Below are 17,536 nucleotides of genomic sequence, written 5' to 3' on the forward strand. Positions count from 1 at the left end.
TTAAATGAAACAAGAAATAACTAACAGATAACACCTGGGAAAGCAGTTTAATGATATGCCATTGTGGATAAAATATCACAATATTGAAGGGTTTTTCCCAATATTGTGCTGTTACTACCACAGTTGAGCATAGGATGATCCAATTGTAATATGTTTGGTGTAAAAACAGCAAAGAATCATCTAAACAACTTTTGAGGTGCTGAAGGTCCAGATTCCAATGTTTTCTGGTACCTTGCTCTCCACCCCCCCTCCCACCCACTCTACCCTCCCATATCAATCCCTGATTTTATGACCTTCAACAGACACAACTATGATGTGGCAAACTTAATCTTATTCTGAAGCTTTAAATGAAATACAGAAATACGTCTGATGAACTTTGCCATAAAAGGAAAATCAGTTTCATAGCCTTTTTTTCAAATTTGGTTATTTCCATTTTCATCATCATTTGATTGGTCAGACACGTCCAAACTTACATATCTGACAGCTGTGATACTTACCTGTCTCCTCGCAAATCATGTACTTTCCCTTCTAACTAACCAGCCAAAGTCTGTAGCACTTTGACCCTTCACTCTGCTGACCCACTTCTGGGTAACCACCTTCGGAGACAGGTAAGAGAAGATTGAAGTACATCAAAACATTTTCCATACAACCATACCTTTTCGTTATTAACTTCACCGGATTCTGCTACCACTGTTGAACGGCTTCTGCTGGGTTTGCTCCACTCGACCAACGGATCGTAGATCAACGTGCGTAATACACTGCGATTACAGAGATGAATGAAAAAAATAGAAATATTCTAAAATTGCTAAGTGTTACTGCAAAGATATTTGAATTATTTTTAAACAGGGTGGTACACCTGCCATGAAGTTAAACCTGAGGACGTGTGAAGAAATTGCCATATATGGGTTGTCTACCACCTCCCCCCAGCCACCCGCCCCCCCACCCACTCCCCATCACAAAACATAAGGTAGGTGGTCGCTCTTTGTTACATTTTGCCATCACACTGCACCAATGCAAGTCTTCCAAGGTACATTTTACGTTCTTGAATCAGTTTGTATCATAACAGTTAATTGATATTCCAAATAAGCCAATTTAAAATAATTGTAAAAACAAAAGAATTTTTGATATCACTATTAACAGGGCTTGCTTACGTATCATTTACTTGCCAAAAACCAAAACATATAGTTTTGATTTTATTTATTGCCCTGCTATAACCTGTTACACATGTTTAAAAGCCTCTTTGGTACCTCATGAGAGGGTCTTTCTGGTCCCTCATGACAGTCATTGTTACTTCACAGGCCCTCCTGAAGACCCCCTCGAAGCCTAAAGGACCCATTCCGTGCAGCAAATTCTGGGTCAGTCTGAAAGGGACCCTCTCCGGCCAATCGAATGTCTCTCCCTGTAAAGAAAAGAAAACTTGTTCATCTGACTCAAAACTACTATAGACACCTTAAAGATATTAAAATTATGAAAAAAATATCATAAGGAAATTAAAACCTTTACAATTGAAAAATGGTAGGATTATAGAGTTTGTGGTTAAGATTTATGCATCAGATTGGAGAATCACTTAATGTATATATCTGAGGGTTGAAGCATAACCACAGCTTGACCTTAGGGTCAAGCCTGTCTTAATCATTTGCCATTAAGCTTCAAGATTCTCACCTTATTGAAGAGACAGTTGAAGTCCACATGGACACAGTCGCCTCTGGTTGAATCCAAGAGGATGTTCTCTCCATGGCGATCACCCAGTCCAAGAATGTATCCTACCATGGACATGACTGCAGCGGTACGAGCATAGGACAGGCGGCTCAGATACCTATCAACAGGGAACAAAACATGGTCAAATCAGATTTCAATATGAGAAATTAAAATTAAGAGTCTTTACCAACTTAGAGCTCATTTTATAAAACAGATCACTTGCTACTCCTAAGGTCACCCAGCTACATCACAATCTAACTATATTTTGTCTGTAAAACTTGTTTCCAATTTCAAAAGTCAGTTTATCTTCTGTCCATGGATGAAATCCTCTGAATGAATGCTCCCTGAATTAATTTTAATAGACACTATTAGGTTATCTTCATCACAGTTGGTAACTATAGAATTACATGCAATCCCAGTTTGGTTTGTTAAATCAAGCACAGTGCTAATACCAATTTCTTTCCAACACACAGGACATTACAAACTTCCTGGAATCGAATGTTATTTCTCAACTCAAAAAATATTTCTTTCGACCTGATTGAAAAGCCGTAAATGATCGTGGAAAAGAACCCTACCATGATGTTGGATCTGGAAACGTCTTCAGAAACCACTCCCCAAACACAGGTGGATATTTTGGCAGGAGTTTAGTGTTGAATAACCTTAGTTTTGTTCTGCGACAAATGAGGAGAAAATGACATTACATGAGGTGTGCAATACAATGACATAACCACATCAAACTCTGAATTGATATCCTGACCAATTATTAATAGGTAGAGACACTGACAAAATTGATTCTTGACTCATCTGATTAAATGTCTCTTCATGCCCTAATTATCATAATGGACATAATGGATGACTTGATTCCTGACCTGGCTGATTACATTTTTCTTCTTGTACAATTAGCTACAGATTACAGACAAGGAAAGAATTGATTCTCGACGAAACTTAAATAAATTTCTCTTTTCGTCCTAATTATCGTAATGGCATTTCTGACTTCGCTGATCTAGTTTTTCTCCTTGTATTGATGGCTACATTCTTGAACCAACTTATGTACTTTCTCTGCCTGCATTGGTAACCTATCAATAACACTGGTAAAATGAGATGAGATATAGAATTTCTCTCTATTTTGCAAATATAAAATGAAAGATGAAAACAGACAAATATTTACAAACATGTTGTTGTTCACAAACTGCAAACTGTTGCAGTTTTGAAAAGTATTTTTCACATCATAACAGCTGGCAATATGTAACAAACAAATTTTCAGTATGTTAAATAGGATCATAAGCTCTAACAACAAAATCCCTTGAAACCATTTTGCAACAGTTGTTTATACTTACTCAAGTGACTCTATCTGTGCAGGAAACAGAGCTTTGATTTCAGCCGAAGATAAAAAGATCCCCTTCTGTCTGTTTGGGATAAGGAATTAAAACATAGAGGGATCAGACAATGATTTTTAGGTGCAACATTGATTTCAATATCAGGAACCACACACACATTTTCTAGCAATGCATGTTGCATTTCAAAACCACTTAATCTTTTGGGAATTCACCTTTAAATTTTTCGAAGCACTATTAAATCTGTCATCTGGTTATAAGCCTGGCATCCACAGGCGGGGAGGGGGGGGGGGGGAACTGGTCATGTACACAAAAGACTTTTCGATATTTGTATAACTCAGTTTCATACATATCAATGACACATCACTCAACTTGAAAGTTGGAGGAATCTCATAGGAACAGGATGAAATAGACTTTTCAAAGAATAACCTTCCACATTTCATGATTCAGGAGAGATTCAGAAAACTAGCTTGTAACACTACAGGTATTTTATTTATGACATTAATGACCGTTTTCAGTTTGAGCCTAACTGTTCAGACTTCATCAAGTGTCTTCTTACCTGTAGAGTCTTGTCAGTATGTGGCGAAGTCCCGAGGTGTTTGGAACCCACTCGATGAGTCCACACTCTTCATTCAATGGGATTACGGCCTATTAAAGGGAATATATTTATAAAGAGAAAAAGAAAACATTTAAATTCGTTATTCAAATGAAAGAGATTGATATATTATATATAAAAACAAAATGCAAAACTCATTAAACTCTTAGAGAAACAGTTCTTGAGTATGAAATACATATAAAGAGATTTTGGCCGCTTGAAATTAAATGTTATCGAGGAGGGATGAGGGTGTGACTTTAAAGGGTGTGAAGTCCCGCGCAAAAAGAAACATCTAGTGCCGGTAATCTGACCTAGTTTCGAATGAGGTGTAACAGAAGTGTTATACACCACCATTGATCCCAGAAAATACACACACAGCTTAATTGCTACCGTCGGTAATTAGACACTAGTGTACAGTCAGTACATACAGCTGCGGTCAATACCCACAACACAGTATACAAACGATACAGTGATGGACATCTCAGGTCCAGCTAAAGATAACAAGGTATCACGTTTCATTACTGTCTGCATTTTGTAGCGATACAAACAAAACGTCACTTGCAAGCAACAGTAAGTTAACTTTTTCAGAGCTTCTTCAATGCCTTTAAATAGAGAGGGTCCCTGGTGTCTTTTGTTTAATTGCACACAGTATCTTAAGTCACTGTGATATAGTATCATAGGTGAAGATGAAGATATCCCTGGTCGGCCAACTAACCTCCCCCCCCCTCCCCCTCCACCTCCTCACTCTCCTCCTTGGTCCATAAATAAAAAAACAACCATAAAAATTAAAAAATTCCCTTGCTAAATTTTCTACACCTTTGTAGTACACTCCTGCAATGCACCAAGCATGTCAGATTACTATTTCAACTACCCAGCTTACCATTTGATTGATTATACTATGAATTTTGGGTAGATAAAATGATTGGCAAAGATGACGTCATTGTATATTAAAGTTGACACTTCTCACTAAACTGTATCTTATCGATAAATTCTGTTTTAGTCTTACATAAGTCCTGATGTGTAGTTGTCTCCACCTGGCGTCTGCGTCCTTCATCAGACATTTGTTTATGATGCCGTTGACCTCCATCAGACGGTTGTCCTTTCTCAGGTCATCCTTGGGTTTACATAGCATTGCGTAAACCTTCCCATCATTCCCCTGGATGCTAATCTTCTTAGGTTGTTGTAGAGATGCCAGAACCTCCACCTGGATTAATTCATCAAAATCAAGGATTGAACAAACAATCAAAAAATGTTGATAAAGATGAAAATATTTATTCATGAGGGCTAAGTTTTGTTCTCCGTTGTTTTAGGTGATGCCAATGACGTTGAAGTGATTACGTGTGTTTTGTAGAAGTAAATACATAGGACAATGTTTGATCTAATTTTTTTGTTACTTTTCAATGTACCCACTGGGGTTCTTCAAGCATGAAATATGTCATTTGATGACTGAAAATTACAGTGATAGTTATTAAAACTTATGGAAACGGACACTATTCTCATATCATAGGACTTTAAAAGCGAAATTATTGATGAATTGAATACACAATAAAGATAGTATTGTCATTCCATCGGCTTCATCGAATGTCAGTTAGAACTTGGGCTAACTGTTACTGTTAGTAGGCATACTAGTAGCGGTAGCCTAGGTCTTAGTATAATATTAGTAGCCTAGTCAGTGACCTAGTTCTAATAAAGTTATGCTATCAGGCCTAATCAGAGAGAGATTGTGAAGATAGATGATTGAAGAGCTGTGATACCAAGTGTAGTGTTATGTGTGACCATAGGCTAGGTTTTGCACACTTTGTATTGTTGTCACTTGTCACTAGTCTGCTGGTGACGATCAGCTATTCTTCAAGCAAGGAGAGCTTCGATGGTACTGAATATGCATTACAGTGCATTCTCTCATTGGCTTGTTTAAAACAAGAGACACAGCGTAATGGAATACATGAATGAAATCTGTCTTAAGCGGATAAATTGTTTGATACTTTCATTCATTAATTCCTTATGTTTTTGGCATAATTAGCTTGGTGAAACTTTCTCATTTTTCATGGTTTGTCAGATAAGCAGCTTTACTATTTTTTTTGAAAATGAACGTTTTTTTGTATTTCCTATTTTGGAAACACAGAATCACTTTAAAGCAAATCTACCTGAATTTTGTGACACCTTTACAATCAACTATCAATATAGACAAAACATAATCCAGTTTATTATCAACTTTACCAAAATGATGGTCTAATTTACTTATCATAATTAGAAAGTATACCTAACTTGGGCAAGCTCACCACACAATAAAAATTTAGGACCTGTTAAATAGTTTATTTAATAGTTATGCAAAAACCTGCCATTGAGTAAAATACATATCATACACTCCCAATGCAGCTAATAAAAATGGATATTGTCGGTGTTGGCCAATGATGTACTGCAAAAAGAATCATAATGCTCGGTGAAGAATACAAATTTTTTAAAGAAGTGGTCTAGAAACATATTTCAAATCATTCAAATCTATACTCTAAACCACTCCAGCTCACCCCATCATCAAATCCAGATATGTAGACTGGTGTCGTTGGGAATGGGTCATGCTGCTTGTGGGCGGTCTGGGTGCTGGGTAGGGTCACTGTCATCAGGGACTGTAAGGGTACAATGATCTGACTGAAATTCCTGGAATGAAATGTAATTTAAAACATAAAGAAATATGATTAGAATGACACCTCATAATTCAACAAAAATAGAAATTGTTTTCTATATCTCACAAAGTTCAGTACCTGTGGTATGGAGGAAATGGCTGGATGGAACTTGTCCCCAAGATACCTTCTTTCAGTAATTGTAATCTGCATTATCAGAAATAGCTGATCCTCTCAAGGGCCTTTTGAGATCTCAGACCAAATTTTTGAGACATACACCTATATGATTTATAGGTCATGGATTGGGTGCAGGTGTTTGTGAGAAGGGGTGGGGTGATTGGGGGGGGGCTAGTGATGTGCACCTGTTTACATGCAGTGCTTTATGGCTTCAGATACATACACTTCTGCTATCCAGGCAGATAAATGCAATATTTACATGGCCATCATACATTATTGCTTTATGTGATTATAACATTGGGGGATTGGTCGCACAGACAAGTTGTCAACATGAAGACATAACATTTTAATCAAAAAGTGAAACGTACATGCTCTGTTGGTATGAATGGTATTACTGAAGCGTCTGGATTAAATCGTAAGCTAACCTCTTAGCTTTTTTTTATTTTTTTATTTACTTTTATTATCTCGTGCATTTTCTGCTCATCATGTGGTTTGTCAATATTTGAAAAGAATTTCATAAAGTGTTAGTACATGAAAAGGAACACAAACAGGTTATGCCAGTTGCTATGGTTACAGCCTCACCTGTCAGTCACCAATCTCTTTAGGTTTCTGAAATCCTTGTTAATACTGAGCAGGTTACAGTCCCGTTCAACCGACTTGTTGCAAAGCTCCAACAGCCTGTCTGTCAGCTTGGTGGCGTCCTGGTATATAGAGAGAACCGGACCAAGAATTGATAATAGAAACCCATTTACATCTGTTCTGACAATCACATACTACTAACACACATGATACATTGGACTGCTTTATGACGTCTCACCTACCATGCAGCACTAGCAATACTTCACGTACAATTTCAAAATTGAAAACTGAAAATTGACAATTTTGTTTTATCATGGCTCTAAACTATGAGAGAGAAAAATTTAAAACACTTACAGACTATTTCAGCTTTCATAACAGAAAAATTAAGTATAAAAATAGAAGGTAGAGGAATCCAGTGTCCCACTTTTCCAAATGTAAGCAATATGGTAAGCCCTATACAGATATGTGTTGTATGATTGTCTCTTTGAAGGTTCTATGTTATGCCTGCCAGAAGAATAATATGATGGATTGAATTGGATTGGAGGAAGGGTTGGTAATTATGAAATACACCAATCAGACCAATCAGTTTCAGACTGCTGGGAGTAATTAGTGTTCATTGCATTTTTAATTAATAACACTAGTGAGATTATGTGCACCATCAGTTCTCAGAACAATAGCTGGATGAAATTATAATGAGTAAAAAAGTTTAAAAAATTCAATGGAACTGTTCAACTGATGGCCTTGATTATGCAGAAAGCTACACAGCATGAAAATTCACTGTTAGGTAACACTCAATCACTCTTTCTATGGGTAAGGAGAATTGAAAGCAAGCAAGTATAAACAATGTACTACTAATCATTCATTGAAAACAGAGGTTTTTTTTATTCTCCCTACCCGAATAAACTTTTCTAGATTCTTGTCCAGTTGCGTGGCTCTTCTGAAGATGTCCCTACATCTTAGCTGACGCATCTGATTGGTCGACTGATTGATAGGTAAGAAAAATAAATATATACATAAAAATTAAATAATAACTTAACAAATGCCTGTATTTATTCCTTTCTCTAATTCCCTTCCATATATTTCAAATATTGGACATTACAGCTCTTCAAACCTGACATCTAGAATATTAAAGATTAAAAACCAAAACATAAATCAAAACCAGACTGGAAATTATGGACATTTTTAAAAGATTTTAATCATATATCATTTGGCTAGTAAAAGATTGAAACCAGTTACCTCAGGAAACTGATCGGTTTGCTCTACCAGTGTAGCTTTAAACAAGCCCTCGATAGTTGGTGTTACTCTATGAACCATTTCACTGCTGGGTGACAGAGGGGGTGGGTGTTAATCAATGAACCATTTCACTGCTGGGTGACAGAGGGGGTTGGGGGGGTGGGGGACAGTTAGGAGCCACATTATATTCCATTCCATGTTTGATTGGATGCAAACCAGAAAATGGCAGAGAGAGGATTTCAAGAGAAATTTTGCTCTTCCAAATATCAATACACTCCCTAGAAAAGAATGGTATTGCCACCAATCTAGAGCTGGCTAGGTTTATTGATGACAGAACACAGTACCGAAGTCACTGGTTCAAATCTTGTGGTAGCCCAGCAGTTTCTTTTTTCACTTTCAAATTGATTTTGCAAACTACCATGTGAGTGCTTGTTCATGTGTTATAGATAAAACAAAAGAAGAAAAAAATGGCACCTTGCTCTGCAATATTGATTTACATAGTTTCATATGCTTTTTAAGAAACAAAAATAACTGTTGAATGAAACAAGATATCTTGAAAACAATGAAGATAAATCAGTACCTTTGAAACAGCCATGGACATCCAGACTGATTGTTGTGGGAAGTGTGCAAGGACCTTGGATATGATCTCCTAAAGATGGGAAATAATAAAAAGATATTGCAAGTATTCAGTGTTGTAGGGGGGGGGGACACAATCTGGGGAGATGGGAAGTGGGTGGAGGCAGAGAGTAGAACCAGGAGGTGAAAAGAGGAAGGGAGGTGGGAACACAATCTTGGGAGATGGGGAGTGGGTGGAGGCAGAGAGTAGAAGGAGGAGGTGAAGAGAGGATGGGAGGGGGGTGGTCTATGGAACAGGTGGCATTAGTGGAAAGGACTGGGTTTTTCGCCATCTTTCACATATTGTAACAGCTTGGAAGTAAGGTCAACAGATTAATCTTAAACAGTGCCCGTAACTTTATTCACAAGTTACCTCGCTGGTCCACATTTTTACACCTGGGGGTAAAGAGAGGCAATGGAGAAAAAGTCACTTGCCCAAGGACACATCATAATGATCTGGCCAGGACTCAGAACCTGCAATCCTTAGATCACAAGTCCATCTCCTTTAGCCATTTGACCATGGTGCCCTCCTATAAATCACGACTGGGTGACCCTCAAGAATGGTGTTATTTGATCTGCGTTTCCAGGGACCATGTTTACGTAATCCCACCAACATGAATTGAGCTTCTAACGTCTCAAAATTTGATGCTGAACAAACTTTTTACAATTACAAGACAAATAATATACACAAGAACCTTTACAGACACTGTAAGGTATGAGAGATTTGTACGTAGTAGATTGAAACGATGAATGTGTCCTACTTGATGAAAGTAAAACAGGAGTTCATATCCCTTAATACACAACTTGAAAACATCATTTTAAGTTTGCAGAAGTTCTTCCATCTAAGATGGATCTGAGGACGTAGGAAAAGAATGCTCACCGTGAGATGCTGGAACACAGCTGGATGCGCATGGCAGATTCTTGAGATGAGTTGAGAGAATGACGTTAAGAACTGGTAAGGAGCCAGCTTATTGGTGAAATCCTTCACCATCTGGAGCGAGTATTAAAAAACGTTGGTCAAATGAATGGATTAGAGCAACGTTTTTTTTAGGGGTGAAGGGATGGGGAGTGGAGTGGGAGTTGGGGCGCTAAGATGTTTACGTATTCCAAGGGGGATTGAGAAATGTTGGTCAAATTAAGTGTGCTTTAATAGATGTGTGATGTGTTCAAGGTTAATAAAAAAATCAAATTTAACATTTGCTATTTTATAGTTGCTATTAAATATAAATATTAAATATAAAGTAAAAAGTATGTTTGTTGGGACTCACTGCATTAAGCTGGCTCAGAACAGCTTTAATGTTTTCCACTTTATCTGATTTGGTCCTTCCTTTCATGTTCTCCAGTTCAGCTACGTGGGCTCCAAAGTCCAGCCAATGGCTCAAGAGGCGGGGCATGGACTGATAGATGTGCTGGTTGCCATATCGTAGGGATTGGCCAAAGTTCTGGATGATCCTAATTACAAACTCTCTGAAAGCAAAAAAAAAAAAAACATTTGTAACCAGGCAGAATGAAACAAAACACAACAAGATGAATCACAGGGTTAAGGGGGGAGGGATTAACAGGAGATGGGTGGGGATAAACAAAACTTGTTCTGATATAGCCAATGTCCATTAAAACATGAAAAGGATATAAAGATAGTAGATACTCCCTCAGAAAGGGAGAAGAATTCAACATAAATCAACACATTTTTAGGCAGAATTTTGACTTCAATAAAGGCAAATAAAGAAAAAAAGACTACCTACTTCTGAAGCAGGACAATCCAACAGAGTACAAAGGTTATATATTTTCAAAGCTCCTCTCATTCATAGTTCTATACAAGATGAATCCATTAACTTTGAGAATCTTTAACATTAAACCAGACTCAGACATCAAACTCTAGTGGCAAGGTAGATTGTCGATAAACGAAACTAATAACGTTTGGTACTCACTTCAAATCTATATGACAGAATACATCTCGGATGAATTTTGTTATTCATGTTTGACTTTCATTTGTTAAGTCGGAGGTGAGGTGGGGGAGGGGGGGGAAGGATTGGGTGGGGGCTTGTGAAATGCGTACCCTGCTTTTTCAGGTCTGTCGGTAAAGTTGAGCATAAGTCGATCATAATATTTGGCCATGTAGAAGTAACCGTCTTCCCACTCCGGGTGGACGTCAGAGACCTCCTTGTACTGTTTCATGACAGAATTGCTCTCAAACTTGGCGGTGTCCTCCATACATCGTCCTATCAGGAGTAGCGCCTTGGCATGGGCTTCCCTCTGTTTGAGATTCTGCTGCATTTTCGATGGTGGGAAGTGTTCTGCGACTCCATTTTGGAGACAGATGAGGGCTTGGTGTCCATCTCCCTTTAACACGACGAAGAGAAAAACACAAAAAACACAAAACGTTAGAAAAAGACAATCTGAGTCAACAAAAGATAAGTCATTGTTCCGTGGAAACTGTGACACCATAATGTCTGAATTATAATTGGGTTTCACATAAAATGACTGGCATCATAAATAAAGAGAAAAGGGTGAGGCAGTTCCGTAATAAAAAAAAATGGACTGTTCGGACCAACCTAGGAACGGAAAGAACAAAAACAAGAGGATAACAACTGCCTAAGTTCCTGCTTATTGAGATATGTTGCTTCACAAGTATTTGATAAAAGTCTGACCTTTGATGACTTACGTCGACCTTTGACCTCCACCAAAGTCATGTCATATTAAAATGCATGAATTGCAACAATGACAAATTGGTGACTTTCATAATTTTGACATGTCATTGGCTGGAATTGAAAGATACCATCCATCCAATCCATTCATGGAGATCAGCAATATTGTAATACTGTAAAAAACATGATTGTCCAGTTTACCTTATTCCAGAGCCATTCGGCCTTCTCTAAAAAGAACTCTGGTAACGAATAGTAGCTGGCATTGAGGAGAAAGCTGTATGCTGTTTGCATCTGATTGGCTCTGAAATAGAAAAATAGAAAACATGAACATGTAATTAAAATAGTAGCTCTACAACCCCAATTTGTTGCAAGTTTTGGATATACTGTACTTTCATGCCATGCTTCAAAGCACTCGTACTGACAGTAGGAATATCCCGTAACTATCAGATAAAGGGTTAGGAACTGTCCATACTGTCAGTACTAGTGCTTTGAAGCATGGTAGGGAGGACAGTATAGAGTGGTATTAGCATTGGATCAGATAAAGGGTAAGGAACTGTTCATAAAGTCAGTATCAGTGCATTGATATATGGTAGGACAGTATACAGCGATACTAGAATTGCAGAATTGTCCCGACTGGCTGGGCTCTAAAGAAAGACATGGACAAGAACAAAATGTGGACATGTAATTAAAATAGTGGTTTTATAACAGACATGGGAAAAAACACAAAGTATCCCTGGAAAAGGCATTTGAGCTTCCAAAATCTCCAAACTATATCATAATGTGACTCAATAAGAAAAGAATGACTTTCACTCACTTTCTAGCCACTTTGGCACTTTTCAACCAACTTTGGCCAATTTCCTGCTTGACGGAAGGGTGATTGTTTCTAAGGACAGAAAAGACAGATAGTTAAAAAATAAAATAAATTTCCACTGAATATAAAAATCATAAAAAAGAAGAACATGATAAAGGAATTGAATGATGACATAAGCATATGTATACAGTGTACTGTTATATTAAAACCTCAGAGCATTTCTATATTAAATAACATTCAAGCAGGTAGTGGTTATTTTTTCTGTTTTAGTGACATAGGAAATGTTCATAATTGCTCATATTTGTTTTCCTAGGTTACACATACTTTGATACAGCATGGAACTGTTGTAACCTTATGTAAACTGTAGCACTGCATCAGGCCCTTCTCCATTAATTGAATTCCTAAATTTCACCCTGAACAACTAAACCGTCTCAACGGTTTGTAGAGCTTGTTGTGAAACAATTATTCTCAAAATGTCAAAAGGACAAATGTCTTCACTAGATGAATATGCAGCAGTACTTTAGAATCTCAAAAAGCCCAAGAACAATATTAACTATTATACAAATCTATTTCACACTGATTATGTGGCTGCAACGATGATATTTCCTAGAACCTATAGGTCTATCGAATTAATTAGAAATGCGAGCAGGACAAGAAAGCTACGGTACCACAGCACAAACACATTCGCCAATACAGATCAGTAAGTAAGAGGACAATTGTCAAGTACAGATCAACGGATCAAAAGATCGTCCATTTCATGAAGCGATATCAAGCAGCAAAGAATTCATAAGGGAGACCCTTCTCTTGCATGAATGTGATGTAAAACTAACAGATCAAGTCTCTGAGGATAACTTTCTGCTAAAAGAAACAATATCAAGTATTGCTTATGGATCAAAGAATTTGTGGACAATTTTGTTAACAGAAAAATCTAAAGTATTGCTTACAAAGAGTCCGAGGATAATTTTCTGCTAAAAGACAAAATATCACGTATTGCTTTCGGATCAACAAGTTCGAGGATAAGTTGCTGCTAAAAGAAACAATATCATGTATTGCTTATGGATCAGAGAGTCCAAGCATAGTTTGCCGCTAAAATAAAGAATATCAAACATTGCTTACGGATCAAATAGTCCGAGTATGATCCTTCTCATGCAGAGCAGTGGCTCCTGGACTCTAAACGAGGCTTGGGTGAGAGCTAGACGATTGTTCCATTCTGAGAATAATCTTTCATCGGCTCTACGAGACCTAGAGTCTTCACCAACTTCGGATGATACGAGCTGTTTCAGTCCTCTCTCCAGGTCAGAAAGCATATGCAACCTGAAACAAGATTTATATAATATTAAATACTGTAGATGAAAAGGCTTTATGTTACATACAATAACTCCAGTCGATTTTATTTCAGGGAAGACACCAACCCTGATGTGTTCCCATGTATAGGTGAATGCAAATCTTCTTTATATATACCAATATATGTCTAATTCCCCACAACGCCCAGTTGGGACAATTTTTGCTATACTGAAGTGTCATGTCCCGCTTCAGAGCACTCATATTGTCAGTACAAGCAGTATGGATATCACGTTAAATTGTCCCAACTGGCTCCCCACAAAGGTAAACTGCATGAATATTGACAATCTTCAGACGGTGACAGTTTCCAGAACATAAGCAAGAATATTTGATGGTTTAGCCATCTTAGAAATTCAAAATAAGTCACTTTTAAGGCTTTAAAATCAATTTCTTTGCTAAAATAGCTATTTTCATTTCTTTGTTTGCTACAAGAGGAGGCGAAAAAAAAGGGAAAAAAACCTATTACTATTCTTTTTTATTTGTTTGCAATATGAACATAAATACTTACTTGACTTAAAATATTATAAAAGGTAGATTTTTTTTTTAAAGTTTTCAACTGCTAACAGATGAGTGCAAAAGTTAGGATTAATATTGAAGCTCAACATTAGGAGCACAGTTTCTCTGCCTAGTGTGGGGCCTAGTGTTACACATTTGTGCAGTGATCAAAAGGCTTGTTTCACCGAAAGCTGTCAATGACAATGTTGGCCTGAATAGTCCATTACCCTGCTTCACCCTTTAACATTAATTAACAATACCTCGTTATGAACTCATAGCCCCGTTGATAAGATCCCTTCTCCATACTAGCTGCTGACAGTGGACCCATCTGAGCACTCCTTACCACCTTCAGTTGTTTCTCAAATTCACTCAAATCCTTATTCAGGAATAAAACAAAAACAGGGGGAAAATAAGCAAACATTAGTTATGACAAAAACAACCAATAGTATTTAAATTTTTCCAATGGACGTATGGAGACTATCTTGACAGGGACTTCAGAGAACTTTTACAAATTCCTAAATCGATTGAACAAAACAACACTCCAAAAGTCTGAGTTACTGTGAAAGAAAGTCACATATATCAAACTATAATCGATTGCCTGCAAAAGCATTGGACATTCATAAATTCCTGTGAGGTGTTTCTTAGCAACAGCATCAACCATATGATGGGAATTGGCAATTTAAGTGACATTTACTCTTTCAGGTGAAAAATAATTTTTTTATATTACTATATTACATCAGATTACTCCTGAGGTTAAAAAAAAAAAAAAAAACTTTCACAAAGTATTTCTGCGAAACATTAATCACTATTTTTCCACTTATGAAGACCTCTTTACCTTGTTTTTGACAGCAAGTAGGATTCTTCCAAGCCCAATCCTCCAATCAGAGGTGGAGGTTTCCTTCTGTAGATGCGTCTCCAGGGAATCCCATCGTGATAACTTCCAGCAGGCCTCAACTCTGTAAGCGTTCAGTTGAGAGGTCAGGGCGGGCCTGCGCCAAAGAGACAGAAACATTGTTTCATTAAAGTCTGCCATGAATTTTGGGTTGGTGGAGATTATTGATAACTACTTCTAATTCAACACATCCTAGTTACGTACATATTGGAGTATATGGTATAGTAAACCAATTGTATATACTTAATTCTGTCTAAAATATCTCCAAGTTTACTACTGTACATTTGAAGACCATACAGTATAAATCTAGTCAAGACATTACTTAAACTTAGTAATGGATAAACATATATACATACTTGTCAGCCAGAACACCATTGACCAGATTGAGGGCTGTATTCAGCTGACCCAGGTCCATCAAGGATTTCAAGAGACCCTGGTGATTCCCAAGATGATTTGGTTCAAGTTGAATGGCCTGTTCATAACAGGCCTGAGCCTCACCCAGTTTACCTGGCCAAACAAAAAATAAAACCATTTGATATGTATATTACAGACCAGTATATCTAATATACCACAGAAAAATGCCAGGCAAAATTAATGGAAAAATTAATTCTAAAATAGACAGAACGTTGGTATATTTTATAGTTTATGAATAACACAAGTCATAGACCTCAATCCGGCTATGCAAACTGTCGTCACTGAAATCAATATTCCATGTGTGAACAATTTAGTCAAAGCACAAATGTACCCCGCAAAATCCTGTCTCGCAGAATGAGTATAACATGTGCTAAATACCTGGATCTATTATCCCATCTTTATCCCACTCTGAAGAAATTCTATTCCTAACTAAAATATTTCTCTTTTGAAACATTCAACAAACTAAAAAATAATACACAAAAATGACACTGATGTTTCAAAAATGACGTCATGTATTTAGTTTGGAAGGGAAACGAGCATAGAAATTTAGGTTTAGGACTGGATTCGTACCAGTAAGCTCTGGGAATACAGATCCAGCTCGATACCAACGGCGCTATCCGGCCCTAAGTTGGTGGCAATCCCTATATAGCCACTTTTTTGCTGGGGGCCCTAGTCAGAAGCCACAATACATTGCATACCGTGTAACCGGGGATCACGCCTCAGCTGTTTAAACTGATACAACCAACAGCGGCAAGAGACGGATATTATGAAAACGGATTATTCTACTTTGCACATGTCTGTGTCACAGTTGCATGAAGGTATGGCCATAAACCTAAACCACATACTTGCTGTATGGACTCAGATTTTACAAGCCAGCTTTGTTTGCACCAGTTTCCCCGGTTTGGCAAGAGAATGCTTAACATACCTTTGCTCTCGTGGTCTAATATCTGGTCGTTCAGAGTTGGTTTAACCATTCGGGTCGCTGATACCCCAAGCACCCCATCCGGCTCATCGAGTGCTACGTAGATTTTCTGTCACGAGGAGAAACAGAGTTACATTCATCTGTCAACTTCATGCATTCACTGGAGAGGTAAAACTTACACAAAGATAACTTTTCGGCATATGTGGGAGTAATATTACTTCATAACATGTATCTCAGTCAATTTCATGAAGCATTTATTTAAACAACTTGAGACTTGCTGACAAATATCTGTCTTTACCAAACCCTACGTTTATAAATGGTTACGACAATTTACTTTAATGTGTGTGTACTTTAATGTGTGTTGTACTCCGGATACTACACTATGCCTAGACTACCATATCTCTGAAATTTGGAATACGACTGATCGCATTTCTGAGAACTTTAAACAGACAATAAACCTCTTAGAGCTTAAGATCAGAGCAACATTTCAAATGTCTTCCTTACCTGCAGAAATGGTAAATGGTTCTGTAAATTATTCCCATCTGATTTCAGATGTGCTTCAAAGTGCATCAGGGCTCTGGCATAGGCCTTGCACTGGTACGAGGCTCTGGACAACACATCCTGAGGTATCTGTTTAAGAAACTTGGTGACTGCTAGTATCCCAGCATCTTGATCATGACTGGCTGCTTTGGCAACTGAAGGAGAAGGAGAAGTGAAGTAATAAATATGAAAACAGAAAGGGTTTGTAGTTAATGGGTGAGGGAAGACAGTGTGGGGTTTCCTCGAAGTCAATAGAAACTGTATGCGGTGATAGCTCATATGCATGTTTCAAAGTAACAGATATCTGAGTGAAACCAATTTTGCTATTTTTTTTTATACCATGTTTAGAAACTATATTTTAAGTTTTGTCGCTAAACAACAAAACAAAAAATTGTTCGGACTAAAAAATTTCTGTGATAAAGTGACTATGACCATTAAAGAATGCTATATATCACAGTGTGGTATGCAGGGTTTGTGAACTTCAGGAATACCTTAGATACAGGAGAACAAAAACACTGGTTACGACAAATGTTTTAAAGGTGGGGGCTTATCTCTATACCTACAATGATTTACATCTCATAATCCAACAGTGCTTGTTGTTTTGCCAAATTCAGCCCTATTTTACTG

General features: G+C 37.5%; 1 protein-coding gene across 4 annotated transcripts in view; it reads right to left on the reverse strand.

Moving 5' to 3' along the window:
* The window catches only part of LOC139978362 (serine/threonine-protein kinase ATR-like), a 47,339-nt gene that overhangs the window by 2,366 nt on the left and 27,437 nt on the right, over window positions 1–17,536 (reverse strand). For all 4 annotated transcript variants that reach the window (XM_071988505.1, XM_071988507.1, XM_071988504.1 and 1 more), the window contains exons 38-59: window positions 16,874–17,064; window positions 16,373–16,478; window positions 15,390–15,540; window positions 14,977–15,130; window positions 14,402–14,517; window positions 13,422–13,619; window positions 12,309–12,377; window positions 11,696–11,795; window positions 10,906–11,189; window positions 10,118–10,316; window positions 9,730–9,840; window positions 8,815–8,883; window positions 7,896–7,982; window positions 7,005–7,123; window positions 6,153–6,282; window positions 4,634–4,831; window positions 3,592–3,680; window positions 3,036–3,104; window positions 2,274–2,369; window positions 1,663–1,816; window positions 1,248–1,399; window positions 656–758 (exon numbers count right to left, since the gene is read on the reverse strand). In XM_071988505.1, the coding sequence (XP_071844606.1) occupies window positions 656–758; window positions 1,248–1,399; window positions 1,663–1,816; window positions 2,274–2,369; window positions 3,036–3,104; window positions 3,592–3,680; window positions 4,634–4,831; window positions 6,153–6,282; window positions 7,005–7,123; window positions 7,896–7,982; window positions 8,815–8,883; window positions 9,730–9,840; window positions 10,118–10,316; window positions 10,906–11,189; window positions 11,696–11,795; window positions 12,309–12,377; window positions 13,422–13,619; window positions 14,402–14,517; window positions 14,977–15,130; window positions 15,390–15,540; window positions 16,373–16,478; window positions 16,874–17,064 (2,945 nt within the window). The remainder of the gene's footprint in view (window positions 1–655; window positions 759–1,247; window positions 1,400–1,662; window positions 1,817–2,273; window positions 2,370–3,035; window positions 3,105–3,591; window positions 3,681–4,633; window positions 4,832–6,152; window positions 6,283–7,004; window positions 7,124–7,895; window positions 7,983–8,814; window positions 8,884–9,729; window positions 9,841–10,117; window positions 10,317–10,905; window positions 11,190–11,695; window positions 11,796–12,308; window positions 12,378–13,421; window positions 13,620–14,401; window positions 14,518–14,976; window positions 15,131–15,389; window positions 15,541–16,372; window positions 16,479–16,873; window positions 17,065–17,536) is intronic.

Source organism: Apostichopus japonicus, chromosome 13, assembly GCF_037975245.1.
Source record: "Apostichopus japonicus isolate 1M-3 chromosome 13, ASM3797524v1, whole genome shotgun sequence".
NCBI lineage: Eukaryota > Metazoa > Echinodermata > Holothuroidea > Aspidochirotida > Stichopodidae > Apostichopus > Apostichopus japonicus.